This window comes from Lepidochelys kempii, chromosome 10 (assembly GCF_965140265.1).
Source record: "Lepidochelys kempii isolate rLepKem1 chromosome 10, rLepKem1.hap2, whole genome shotgun sequence".
Taxonomy (NCBI): Eukaryota; Metazoa; Chordata; order Testudines; family Cheloniidae; genus Lepidochelys; species Lepidochelys kempii.
In genome coordinates this window covers 33,284,421-33,298,219 of record NC_133265.1, presented here as the reverse complement: position 1 = coordinate 33,298,219, position 13,799 = coordinate 33,284,421, and the positions used below count along the sequence as shown (strand labels likewise).

The 13,799-nt window shown below is 44.9% G+C and overlaps 1 protein-coding gene across 2 annotated transcripts in view; it reads left to right on the top strand.

The window, feature by feature from the left end:
* The first annotated feature begins 924 nt into the window (after positions 1–924).
* TRAP1 (TNF receptor associated protein 1) overlaps positions 925–13,799 on the top strand; it is a 75,724-nt gene continuing 62,849 nt past the window's right edge. For both annotated transcript variants that reach the window (XR_012161182.1, XM_073362771.1), the window contains exon 1: positions 925–1,093. Coding sequence is in view for 1 of the 2 variants with exons in the window: in XM_073362771.1 (XP_073218872.1) it covers positions 1,006–1,093 (88 nt within the window). In the remaining variant the exon portion in view is untranslated. The remainder of the gene's footprint in view (positions 1,094–13,799) is intronic.

Here is a 13,799-nt window from a genome sequence, read left to right as displayed (position 1 = left end):
CTTGTATATATTTGGTGCTCTTATCAACTTTCTACAATGTATAGCTTCTGACTTGTATTCATCACTATCAACTTCTTCTTTCTTCCATTTGTTTTTAATTATATAAAATATTGTTTAACACTCTCTGCAGCCTCAGGCAGACACCTCTATATCAGTTACACATGATTAACGGTATGAAAGTGTTCTTTGCAACGTTGATAGAAAATTACTTTTTATATAGAAAGCTGAGGTTCTAGAGTACAAGAGGGCAGCTTCAGTCACAGAACTGGATTTTTGACCTGGCCTGGACCAATCTGAGTCCTGCCTCCTGCTCTGTCTTCTAATGAACAAGCAGGCGCGAGACAGGGGCTGAAGCTCCGGTGGGGCAGGCTTGTGTGCAGTGGGAATGAGCTGGTTAGGTGTAGGGTGACCAGAAAGCAAATGTGAAAATTGGGACAGAAGCTGGGGGGGGGGGGGAGAGAGTAATAGGACCCTCTATGAGAAAAAGACCCCAAAATCAGAATTGTCCCTATAAAAGTGGGACAGCAGGTCCCCCATGTTAGGTAGAAGAAGGAGAACAAGATCTGGGGCGAGAAGAAGGCACCTCAGGCCAAGGGGCGTTGATGTCCCCACGTCCCCGTGGCCTGCAGCTGTGGGACTTGAAGCGGGCAAGACGGGGCAATAGGGTGTGTGGGGTGGATAAGCATCTGCTAGCTGGGAGGGCGCGGGAGGGCGGGCAAGGGGCAACCAGGCCGGGGGGATGGGCACTCGCTGCGGGAAGGGGGCTTTGTAAGCTGCGGGCGCTGCCCTCGGCAGCCCCTCGCGAAGGCAGCGAGCGGACGAACCCGCCCGCAGCTCCGCGCCGCCTCAGGGAGGGGGGCGGTTCCTGTCAGGCGCTCAGGGGTCGCCCAGGCAACGTGACACCATCAGCGCGCGCCGCCTCAGTGCGGGCGTCGGCCCTTCCGCTCAGAGCCGCCGCGCGCGTGGTGCGTGCGCCCCGGAGAGCGAGCGAGTGGCCGGCCCGGCATGGCCCGGGCGATGCTGTTGCGTGGGAGCCGCCTGCGGGCCCTGCTGCGGGCGGGGAGCGTCGCGCGGCTGCGGGCGCCGGCGGCAGGTGAGGGCGGGGCTGTCCCGGCGTCGCGCGGCTCGGGGGCTGGTTGGTGGGGGAGGGGAGCCGGGAGGATCGGGGCCTGGCGGGCCCCGCGGCGGCTGCAGCCGGCTCGGACCTGCCGAGGAGCCGCGGTTGCCTTGGCCTGGCGCCCAGGGCTGTAGGGCCTCAGCCCGCAGCTCGAGTCCGAGGGTGGCGCCGGGCTAGCAGAGGAGCTGGCGGCCCCTGCCGGGAGCTCGTGGGCCCTGGAAGAGTCTCTGCCGGGACCTGTGGTCTGCAGCCGGCACCGCGCATCGCCATGAACGCGTTAACCCCCGGCCTGCCTCTGGGGCCGCCGTGTGGCTGGCTCTCCCGCAGCGCCTGGCTGCGGTGAAAGACAGCCGCGTTTGTAGGTGCCGCCTGTCAGCCAGGGTAGAGACTGGAACAGCCAAAAGCAGAGGGGCAGATGTGAATGAACTCGGCCAGTGATAGAAGCAGGGGAAACCTCTTCGCCTGTTTCTTCGGCGTTCTGAAGCGCAGCTTGACCTGCACCGCGTTTACAATCTGGTGTAAATCACTGCAGTAGAAATGGGAGCACAGAGTCCAAACTGATCTTCAGACCTTTCTATTTGAAAATTGTTATACTGGAACATCCCTAATTCACATTTACCTGGTGACCCGTCACAAATTCCTCCCATGTATAAATGAGTAAGAAAGTGAACGAACAAACAATTGAAAATAAAATTGTGTTATGGAGTGTACTCTAGTTCATTTATTTTGAGAAGGGTAACTTAAGGTTCCATGAAGTATTCTACATAATTAAAACCAATACAGTTTGGTATGTTTTCTGAATTTAATTACGTCTGGGTGATTTATAAGACTTCATTACAGCACTTGGCTACTTAATCTTTGGTGGGATGCGGAGAAAATAGCTGAAATTCTTGTGAGGATGTATGTATCTGGTGAAGTGAGATGGTCCCTACATGTAGAAGGTAGTTTGACACTTAATTCTAAAGAACAGGAGACATGAAAAGGGAGCTAGTGGAGTGACCAATCTTGTTAAAATAATAAATAAAAATGAACCTTGCTTGGACAAATGACCTTTAGCGACCTTCCTTCATACCAGTTTGCCTGCTTTTTAAAAAATGCCTTTGAGGAAGCCAACAACTTAGATACAGTCTGCTTAGCTGAGTAGGATTCAGTCTTTTTACTGGCAAGGTTCCAGCAGTAAGCAGTCCTAAACGCAGGCTGAGCAGTCAGGTTTGTTAGGAAAAAATGACCATATGATTTCACTTGAGATCACTGTTGGGAACTGCATTGGAAGAAATTTGCAGTATAGCTGCCTGACCAGTGGCTCCATCACTGCATGCCAGTCCCTTAATCTTCAGAAGCACAAACGTACTCATTAAAGTGACAGGAACAGACTGAACCGTCAACACACGGTGTCTGTCTACTGGCAGGGTATTGTGGGACGTGCCCATCGTGATGCACAAAGCACTGGGTGATTACCAGAGCTTAATTTGTAGTCTAAAAATTGCCTCTTACCAACCCTGTAGAATGAAAGACTATAAAAGGGTTCAAAAAAGAGCTAGATAAGTTCATGGAGGATCGGTCCATCAATGGATATTAGCCAGGATGGGCAGGGCTGGTGTCCCTAGCCTCTGTTTGCTAGAAGCTGGGAATGGGCGACGGGATGGATCCTTGGGTGATTACCTGTTCTGTTCATTCCATCTGGGGCACATGGCATTGGCCACTGTCGGAAGACAGGATACTGGGATAGATGGACCTTGGTGTAACCCAGTATGGCCGTAGGAAATCAACCTCTTGGTGTGAAGGCCTTTCTTTCTTTCCTTCAACTCTGGGTACTGAACTCACCAGCATGGGGAATTTTTAACTTTCTTTAGAGAAATGATTTTTAAAAGTTTTCATACAGGCATGTTCTCCTTCACCGTACAGTTCTGAACTCTACATTTTCTGCTATCCCTGCTGGACTGCTTACTGCACACACAGAAAAGGTGTCTCAGGATTTTAATCCTGTCACTCAGGGACCATGTATTCATGAGTATTTGTACCGTGCCTAGTACAATTATAGAAATGTAGGGCTGGAAGGGACCTCAGGAGGACATCTGGTCCAGACCCCTGTGTCGAGGGAGGACTAATACCTAGACTGTCCGTGCCAGGTGTTTGTCTACTTGTTTTTAAATACCTCCAATGACTCCACAACCTCCCTAGGTAAACTAGTGGTTATCGATCTTTATCGTTAGAAAGTTTTTCCTAATATCCAACCTAAACCTCCCTTGCTGTAAACTAAGCTGAGTACTTCTTGTCCTACCCTCGGTGGACATGGACAATAATTGATCACTATCCTCTTTATAATGATCTTTTTGTTACTATTGTGCCCCCTCAGCCTTCTCTTCTGAAGACTAAACGTGTCCAATTCTTTCAACATTTCCTTTAAACCTCTTCATTTTTGTTGCTGTCCTCTGGACTCCAATTGGTCCACATCTTTCTTGGAGTGTTCTGTCCAAAATTGGAGACAATGCTCCAGCTGATGCCTCACCAGTGTCAAGTAGAGTGGAACAATTACTTCCCATATCTTATGTATGACACTCCTGTTAATACATCTGTCATAAATATAAAGGGAAGGGTAAATCCCTTTAAAATCCCTCCTGGCCAGAGGAAAAACCCTTTTACCTGTAAAGGGTTAAGAAGCTAGCATAACCTCGCTGGCACCTGACCAAAATGACCAATGAGGAGACAAGTTACTTTCAAAGCTGGAGGGGGGGGAGAAACAAAGGTTCTGTCGGTCTGTGTGATGCTTTTTGCCAGGAACAGAACAGGAGTGGAGTCTTAGAACTTAGTAAGCAATCTAGCTAGATATGTGTTAGATTCTGTTTTGTTTAAATGGCTGATAAAATAAGTTGTGCTGAATGGAATATACATTCCGTTTTTGTGTCTTTTTGTAACTTAAGGTTTTGCCTAGAGGGTTTCTCTGTGTTTTGAATCTGATTACCCTGTAAGGTATTTACCATCCTGATTTTACAGAGATGATTCTTTTACCTTTTCTTCAATTAAAATTCTTCTTTTAAGAACCTGATTGCTTTTTCATTGTTCTTAAGATCCAAGGGTTTGGGTCTGTGTTCACCTATGCAAATCGGTGAGGATTTTTATCAAACCTTCCCCAGGAAAGGGGGTGTAGGGTTTGGGGAGGATTTTGGGGGGAAAGACGTTTCCAAGTGGCTCTTTCCCTGTTATATATTTGTTAGACACTTGGTGGTGGCAGCAATAAAGTCCAAGGGCAAAAGGTAAAATAGTTTGTATCTTGGGGAAGTTTTAACCTAAGCTGGTAAAAATAAGCTTAGGGGGGTTTTCATGCAGGTCCCCACATCTGTACCCTAGAGTTCAGAGTGGGGAAGGAACCTTGGCAACATTCCACAATGACATTTGCCTTATTCTCAACAGCATCACATTGTTGACTCATTCAGTGGGGGCCCAATTCTGGGTGGGAGCTTTGGGTGACCCTTGCAATACAAGTAAAGTTTGTGATCTAATTTGAATTTGACTGGTACAGAGATTTTGAAGTAGATTTTTGCATCCCATCTCCATGACCACTCATTTTTATGTATTAAGAGTAAGTGATTTCTCTTCTGTGAACATTTATTCACTCTTGGGAGCTGCGAGTCCGGGATGACTCTGGGCTGGTTTGGCTCTCTGAGGACAGTGACTCAGCGGGCCCAGTGCTCTGACAGCAGTGCCTCACCCTGGCATCTCTCAGTCCCTGGATTTGCAAAGTTTGAGCACTGCAGGGGAAGTGTGCTGAGTCCCATGGAGGAGGAGGAGTGGCATTCATTGGCTCCAGAGGCATCTATGTCTCTCCTCTGACTGGAGGGCATTCGCAATGGCGTAGGGCAGGGGAGGGCAAACTACGGCCCGTGGGCCAGATCCAGCCCATCAGGGCTTTCAGTCCGGTCTGCGGGATTGCCAGCCCCATGGTGCAGCAGGGCTAAGGCAGGCTCCCTGCCTGCCCTGTCCCTGCACTGCTCCCAGAAGTGGCCAGTACCACATCCCTGGGGGGAAGGAGGGCAGAGGGCTCCATGCGCTGCCCTCGCCTGCAGACACCACTCTCTGCAGTTCCTGTTGGGTGGGAACAGGAACGGGGAACCACAGCCAGTGGGAGGTTTGGGGATGGTACCCACAGATGAGGGCAGCGCACGATAGAGCTGCCTGCCCCACCCCACAACCAGGAGCCAATGCCGGACATGCTGGCCACTTCCAGGAGTGGCATGGGGCCAGGGCTGGCAGGGAGCCTGCCTTAGGCCTGCTGCGCGCTGCTGCCACCCTGGAGCTGTTCGAGGTAAGCGGCGCAAGGCCAGAGCCCGCACCCTGAATCCCTTCCTGCATCCCAGCCCTCTCCCCTGACCCTTTGAAACCCCTGCCTTGAGCCCCCTGCTACACCCCTCCTGCATCCCAACCCTCTGAGCCCCCTGCCGCACCCCGCACACCTTGTGCACCCCTGCCCTGAGCCCCCTTCCTGCACACAGCACACCATTCCACACCCCGCACTCCCTCCCGCACCCCAACCCCCTGCTCCAGCCCTACATTCATGGCCCTGCATACAATTTCCCCACCCAGATGTGGCCCTTGGGCCAAAAAGTTTGCCCACCTCTGGTGTAGGGTCTGGAGGGTGGAGTTGTGAAGATTCTGGAGCTTCAAGGACTGGCATGAGAGAATGATGGAAGAATTCAGTTTGTCATGGATTAGGTATCTACACAGGGCAAATCCAGCATGAATAGTAGGAGGGCTGCAGATCAGGAGTGAGGGGCATTGGCAGAGCTGAGGTCAGAACTGGAGTAGTAGGGGATGCTGCATTTTAGAACTATAGGGCATTGACAGAACTGTGTGTGGAAGCTTTTGTAGCATCTTCCAGCTCTGGGTTTGGGTGTAGTCCTTCGCTTTAGCGAACAGCATCTTCCCCTGCAACCTAAAAGCATATAATAAAATGAGAAGATAAGGAAGAGACCTTTTGTTTTGGTGCCTATATTGTATGAGTCTCTAGCAATATAATACTTAACACACAGCAGAGGTTGTGAGAAAGGGGGGCTTAGCTGATGTGTTGTCTGAAGTGAATGAAGCACAGTGACCATATGATGCACAACTCTATAGGAAAATCATGTTTCAGTGGGTTTTTCTCATCATGGCTGATCTATGCTGAAATAATGTGATAAACTTCTTGGTCTGGCAGCTGTGTCAGAGTAATGTTTGCGAAGTGCTTGATCTTCATGCTTTTGGTGCTGCTTTATTAAAAATGCTTGGTAACAACGTGCTTATCCTCAGTTACATGGAGGGGATCACAGTGGAATTACTTTATCACAATATCCAACACTAAGAGCACTTAGATTCCTAGAGTCCAGGTCATTCCGCTGTTTTGAGAAAAATGAGACACAAAATGTAAAGGAAATTTCGGAAGGCCATGGTATTTTCCCAATAAATACAGTTATAGTATATTCTATTTAGGTTTTTAATAGCACACTGATCACGGTAGTATGTAAGTCCCATCTGGTTGTGCATTAACTGATATGACTTGTGTCATTTGTTGTTTGTTCTATCATCCTTTCCCCACAAGGAGAAGCATGTGAAGAGGAGTGTCTTGTTTTGATAGTTTTTGTTTGTTATAATATATATGTTGCTTTGTGTTTACATCAGAGAAGGCAAGGCTAAAGAAATGCACTTTGCACTGGGAGCAGCAAGCGGGGAGGGAGATTTGTGGAAGTCCTTAATTCTTGGTAGAGTTCATTCTGTATTTCTGGACCGTCTCCCCATAGAAAGTTCTGTCTCCAGCACAGACAAGCTTTACTTTTACTGTGGAAAGTTTGGTTGTGCCAGAGGAGTGTAGGTGACAACAATGGTCTTCGTCCCAGGCTTCAGACAATCTTTTAGATACGTTGGGTCCAGGCCATAGAAGATTTTGAAGATAAGGGCTGAGACCTTGATTTGAAATTCTATGGGAAGCCAGTGTAGACAGCGGAGAACAGGTGTGCTGTGCTCGTGTTAGTTTGTGTTGCTGAGGAGATGAAATTAGCTTTTTATTTTTTAGCTTTAAAGCCATATGTATGAGGTGTTGGGATATTTGTGTGAATTTGCTGGCATGCACTGCTCTGGAATATGAGAGAGATCCTGGTTCTGGTCAGCCAAGTGCCTGTATTTGTCAGCTGTCCCTATACAGCAAAGCATTTAAACCCATTTTTAACACTGGGCAAGTGTTAAGTCACATTAACTTCAATAGACTTGAAGCACATGCTTAATCTTAAGGAAGCGCATTGATATTTTGCTGAATGGGCTTGCTAAAGCAGGTGGGGGCTGTGAAAGTTTACCTCTACTAATGCAGCCCATCTCTGATCTGCAGCATCCCCTGGGATGTGAATTTTGGGTCTTCTGCAGTCCTGACAAAACCCTTGTAAACTCTTTGTTTCTCTCAGGCTTCTGGTTGTGTTAGTCTCTCTTAACATCTGGTGACAATTACTAGGTTCTCTACTTACACCAACAAATTTATTTCACTTTTAATTTAACCCTAGTATACTCAGTTCTCCAGAGTTAAAAGGGTGGAGTAATACATTCTTTCCAGTCAGAAGAACTGGACTCCAAGTTGCTTTACAGTCTGTAGGTATTACCCATTGGTCAGTTACCAGAAACTACACAACCCTAGCTGACTAGAGTGAGGCTGTCTTGTAGCTTATACAGGTTTGAGCACATTGTCAATGATTAACGAATAGTAATGCATAACGATCTTGGAAAGGAAATAGAGCAGGGAAGTCATAGTCCCTCCATATGTCCATGATACCATTGCACCTAGGCCATAGTACTCTTCTGTCTGGACACTTTGGTTGCAGATAGATTATAGATTATGGCAGACTGTAGAGCGTTGGGAGAAGAGCAGCATAAATGTTCAGGGCCTGAAGGAGCTGACTGAGACATTTAGCTCTTACTGGATATAGCTTGGCTAAGCCACAAATATGTGAAGAATGTAAATGCCAAGGAGGAAAAGGATTTATTTAGGGTGGTACATGAGTAACTGAGGCACACAGTTTAGGAATACAGTATACTTCCATATATCCAAAACCCTGTTGTTTGAACCCCTGCATTAGCCAAATCCTTTCCTTGCCTCCCCGCATGAATCTCATGCTGCGGGACAAGGAAGAGAATCGGATAATGTGGAGGCTCACAAAACGGAGCAGAGACCCCCCCTACCCGGCCCAAACTGTGAGGAGGAGGAGCCGCTGGCCATACAGGAGGTCACCCTGCTACTGGATGGCTCCTGTGGCAGCATAGGGAGCCTTCTGCAGCCCTGCTGTCACAAGAGCGAATGAGTGGGGCTGTTACTGCAGAACTGCAGAGGGCTCCCTGTGCTGCCGCTGGGCTGATGACACCTGATTCCTGCAGGCACTGGGTGGGGGTGAGGCTGTGGTCCTGGTGGATAAAAATCAATGTTTTTTTTTAAAAAATCAAAAAAATTTGGATTTTTTAAAATTTAAATTGGATTTTTTTTGATCAAATGCTTTTTGAGGGGAAAAAAACCTATCTAAAGATAGATACATTATAGCTCAAAGATATGTCATCATGGAATAGTGATTATAAATTCTAATTCTGTGGTAAGAGACAATATATTCATCTAATGTTTAAGAAAAGTTTTGTAAATGAGTTCCAATAGTTCATGGATTAGGGATGCAATTTTATGGGGTTCCAGGGGCTTCTGTATAGATTATTTAGGTTAATCTTTCTATCTACCCAATAGGACTCAGTGCTCAGTCTAGAAGATACCATCAGAGGTGCTTAGTTATGCCGTTCTCAAACTGTGGATTTGTGTCTTCAGAGATAACATGCTTGTTAACAGCAGAAATGTTTTTAAATAAATAATATATAGAGGTGAGAAATGACAGACCTCAACCCTATTGTCCCTCTGTAAATTTGTGTACACAGAGGCAATCCCTTACCTCTCTCTAAAAGTGCAAAGTTTCAAAAAGTTCAGTGAATAGAAGATTGTTGGGGGTGGATCTGGACAAGGAGAAGAAGTTTGGAGATAAATGTGAGAAGGGAGGGCCAGGCAATAGAAACAAAAGTGAAACTGTTTGAGCAGCATATTCCAGAAGGCTTGAGGTCTTTCTGAGTGTAGCCTTCATTGATTTGAGATCTACCATATCTTTCTCTCACTAGAAGGGAAAACCTCTAATGGCAGTAGGCTGTAAGAGAGACCCAGTTTGGGAATATTTTAATGAAGTTCCTCTACCTGTGGGTAAGACAGGCATGTGTGCAAAATGCAAACAGCGCAACAAAGAAATGCAAGGCCTGGTTTCCCGAATGACACAACATCATGAGAAGTGTTCCTCCTCAAGAAGAAGCTGCGTTGAAGATGATGAAAGGAACATGTCCGAACGTGCAGGATCTTCAGATTGGTAAACTTTTTTATTTCATACTTCTTTCTTAAGGACTGCCTGTCTTCCTTCTGGACTAGTCTTGAATTCTCATGTTTGAGCAAAAAATGTAGTTGTTACTCTATGATACTATCACTTTAGATGCAGTTGTGATAAAAAATGAATAGCTGAAATAGGCAGATCTTCCTTTTACAATTTCACCTTTAAAGTAGTACTGAGTGTCAGTGAATGCAATGAGTAATAGTAAATGAGCAGTATGGTAATAATAATTAAATAACTGCATTGAATTATTTTTTTTAGGAGAATCCATCCTCAACATGCAGGATTCAGAAGGCTATCCACTTTCAAGATCACCATCATTTTCTATAGTTTCAGAGTATTCTGCCAATGATGGTGTTTCTGTCCCATCATGTATGTCACAGTATATCATTACCTGTAGCAAAAAGAAAAAAATCTCCATTTCCAGAAACAACCATAGATAAGTTTGAGATAAGAACCAGCCGATTACAAAAAGAGGTAATTGATGAAAAAATTGCAATAAATGGTTTATTTATGCAACAAACTCTCCTTTCCATATGATTGAGAACCCACACTTCACTAACATGGTTCAGTCATTAACCATGGATATAGTCCACCCAACAGAGCAGATGTCGCAGGCAAAGTGCTGGATAAAGGGTATGAAAGAGAAATTGAGCAGTGTGCAAAAGGTCTAGAGGGTAAAATTGTTAACCTGAGTCTTGATGGGTGGAGCAGTGATCCTGTTGTATGTGCTTGTGTGACAACAGAAGAAGGGAATGTCTTCCTTACAGAAACAATTGATAGATCAGGAAATGCACACCCAATAGAATACTTACAAGAAGTAGCAGTAAAAGCTATAACAAACTGTGGGAAAAAAATTCAAATGTCTAGTACGCAGCTTGGTCACAGACAATGCTGCAAATGCATCCAAGATGAGAAGAAATTATTTAGAAGAGAGTGAAGAGAGTCCCAAGCTAATAAGATATGGTTGCAGTGCTCATTTGTTGCACCTCCTAGCCAAAGACTTCAGTGTTCCAGAAATGAAGGCTAATCTTGTTGAAATTGCAAAATACTTGGGTAACAACTGCTTTGCAGCAGCTGCTCTGAAAAAAGTGGGAGGAACCAAGACGTGCGATGGAACTCAGTAGTGAACTGTTTTGAGCACTAGATCAAGAACTGGCCTAATCTGATGACAGATTGTGAACAAAATCGTGAAAAAATAGATGGCACTGTCACAGCCAGCGTTCTCAACATTGGGCTTAGGAGAAAGGTTGAACACATGCTGAATACCCTGAAGCTTATTTCTGTAGCCCTGAACAAAATGCAGGGAAACAGCTGTTTTATTGCTGATGCTGTTGAAATTTGGAAGGAACTGAGTGAGATCTTAAAAGAGAAATATGCAATGACAAAGTTAAATTACAAGCATTAAAAAAACGAATTGGACAAACACTCTCTGCAGCTCATTTTCTTGCAGATATTCTTAATACTCGGTACCAGGGTCAAACCTTAAGTGCTGAAGAAGAGGAGTTGGCTATGACATGGACATCCAGCAATCCCTCCATAATGCCAACTGTAATAAACTTCAGAGCTAAGGGTGAACCATTCAAGAAATATATGTTTGCTGATGATTTTTTAAAGAAAGTCACACCAGTGAACTGGTGGAAGTCACTTAAGCACTTAGATTCAGAGACTGTTGAAGTGATCATCTCACTTTTAACAGCAGTAGCTTCTTCTGCTGGTGTAGAAAGAATATTTTCTTTCTGTGGACTAATTCATTCCAAACTGAGAAATTGTTTGGGACCTGAAAAAGCAGGAAAGCTTGTTTTTTCTTTTCCAGATTACGAATAAACAGGAAAATGAAGGTGAAGATGACTGAGTTAGCTGCAGAAGCCAGTATTTTAAGTTTCTCGTGTTGACCTGGCTGACAGTTGATTTAATATTGTTTTTTTTGTTTTGTTTTTTAAATATTTCATTTAACTATTTTAGTTAAAAATAATTTTAACAAAAATAAACCTGATTTTAAAAAACTTGAATGTTTAACTAAATTGAAATTGCATATGCTTGTTTTGTTAAAATATTAATGTTTGCTGTTGAAGAAAAATATCCAGAATACATAACGTTGTTGTTTTAGTTAAATAATTTAAGTGTTTGTCTGGTGATGTTCTCCTAATATAGCATGGGAAGAAAATCCTCCAAATATTAATGATTAACCTGTTGAATTGGAGATAGGTCACCTCCCAATGACTTCATAAATATCTGCTTCAGTTTCCTTTGGTAAATGAAATAACCAGTCATTGATTTTCTGATATTGCTGTAAAACGAATCTGAAAAGTGTTCAAAATAAATCACTTTAAAAATGTTTAGTGTGTACCTTCTGAAAATGAAACCTACATCTATCTCTGAGTTGTGAAGAATATGTATTAAGGTTATAACAACCAACAAGAATGCACTTTATGTAGAAATCCATGATTAAATCAAGTCTTCCTGACTAGTGATTTAAATCATGATTTAAATCAAATCCACCCTGGCTCCTGCCCTCTTCGTTATTCAAACTCCCAATTATCCAAAAAAATCTGTGTCCCCCTTGCTATTCTGATAATGAGGACTATACTGTAATGGGATGGTGAGGACTGAGATACTGGAGAAATAGACAACCCACCTGAAAATTTGAAGTAGGAAATGGGATTGGGGGGAGGGTGATAGGATGGATTACCTGATGGGTTTTTTCCATCTACAATTCCTATCAGTTTGTGGAAGAATAAACAATGCCGTTGAAACTGCAGGGAGATCTTATTTAGGTTAGAAAATAACTATCCCAGTTTAACTTGACCAGGAAGTTGGGGATAGCACTCCTACACTTGCAAATTCACAGGATTTTTTTAACTAATTCAAGATGGTCAGTATTTGAAGTTTCACATTTTATCCAAAACATAGCACTGCCTGCAAGCATCATGCTGTGGCAGTGACCACTATGAGGGGAACTTCCAAGGAACTGGCTTTGGTTCTAAAGGCCTTGGAAATTTCCTAGGCGAATACTGACCATGCTTAAGAGATCTGACAAGATGACAGGATAAGGGAATCTGAAAGCTCATATACTGTGATACCAGTTGCAACTTCCCTTGCTTTCTTACAGCTGCATTGTCAAACCTGCGAATAGTATCCGAGTTAATGAGAATGTGCTGGTGAGTTTCAAGTGCAGTAAAATGCAAGAAGTAGTGGGTTTTGGCAGCTTCCTCCCTGAATCTCCCTGTATGCTGGGCTCTTAGCAGCCTCTGCTCATCACGGTTTCCTTGGAGTTTGTGTGGCTCCTAATCACCAAATGGCTTGATGCTGCTGCTTTGTAGGCTGTCACTATGGTCTGTGGATTCCCTTTGTGGTATGAGGAAGAGATGTAACACAGGAAACCCTAGTACAGATAAGGCCAACTTTTCTGGGCAGTTCATCTCCTGTATAGAGGGAATACTTGATGGCTTGTTAGCAGTCATGTCTGAGGAGGAGCTGTGTGTCTGGGATTGGGTAGCTTGGTCTGCATGCCGCTCAAGCACTGCTTGAATGTTGCCTTTTAAAAATGTCCTTGAGGCCTGCTGGAAAGAGCCAGGTGTGTGCCCTGCTCTGTGGGGTGAGAAATGAGGACAGTGACTTAGGCCTCATCTACCCTAGAAAATTAGGTCGGCATAACTACGTTGCTCAGGCAAGTGAAAAATCCACTCTCCTGAACAGCGTAGTTAAACTGACCTAAGTCCCCATGTAGACTGCGCTCTTCCATTGACCTGGCTACCGCCTCTCAAGGATGTGGATTACCTGCCCTGATAGGAGAGCCGCTCCAGTCGATGTGAGTAGTCCACACTGAAGTGGTGGAGCGGTGCCCCTGCAGTGTTTTAAGTATACACAATTTTATAGGCTGAATTAAAGTGATGCAAGAGAGATGACTTCCCCTGCTTAGAAAGGCTGTCACCTCTTCTCTTCATCCATACCAGGCTCAGCTGCAGTCCTGTCAGATCTCGTCCGTTAAGCAGGTTGAGGCCCGCGCAGTGCTTGAATGGGAGACTTCTCAGGAATACTTTAGGGCAGTGGTTTTCAAACTGGGTTATGCATCCCCTAAAGAGTATGTGAGCTCTTGTCGGGGTATGCAAGAAAAATCCTGTAATGGCGGACAATGTGCTTTATTTAGTAAGACTTGGCAATCTAATCATAGGTATATTATGACCCTATCTCAGAAGGGGATACATAGTAGACTACATTATATGGAAAGGGGTACACAGCCTAAAAAGTTTGAAAACCACTGCTTT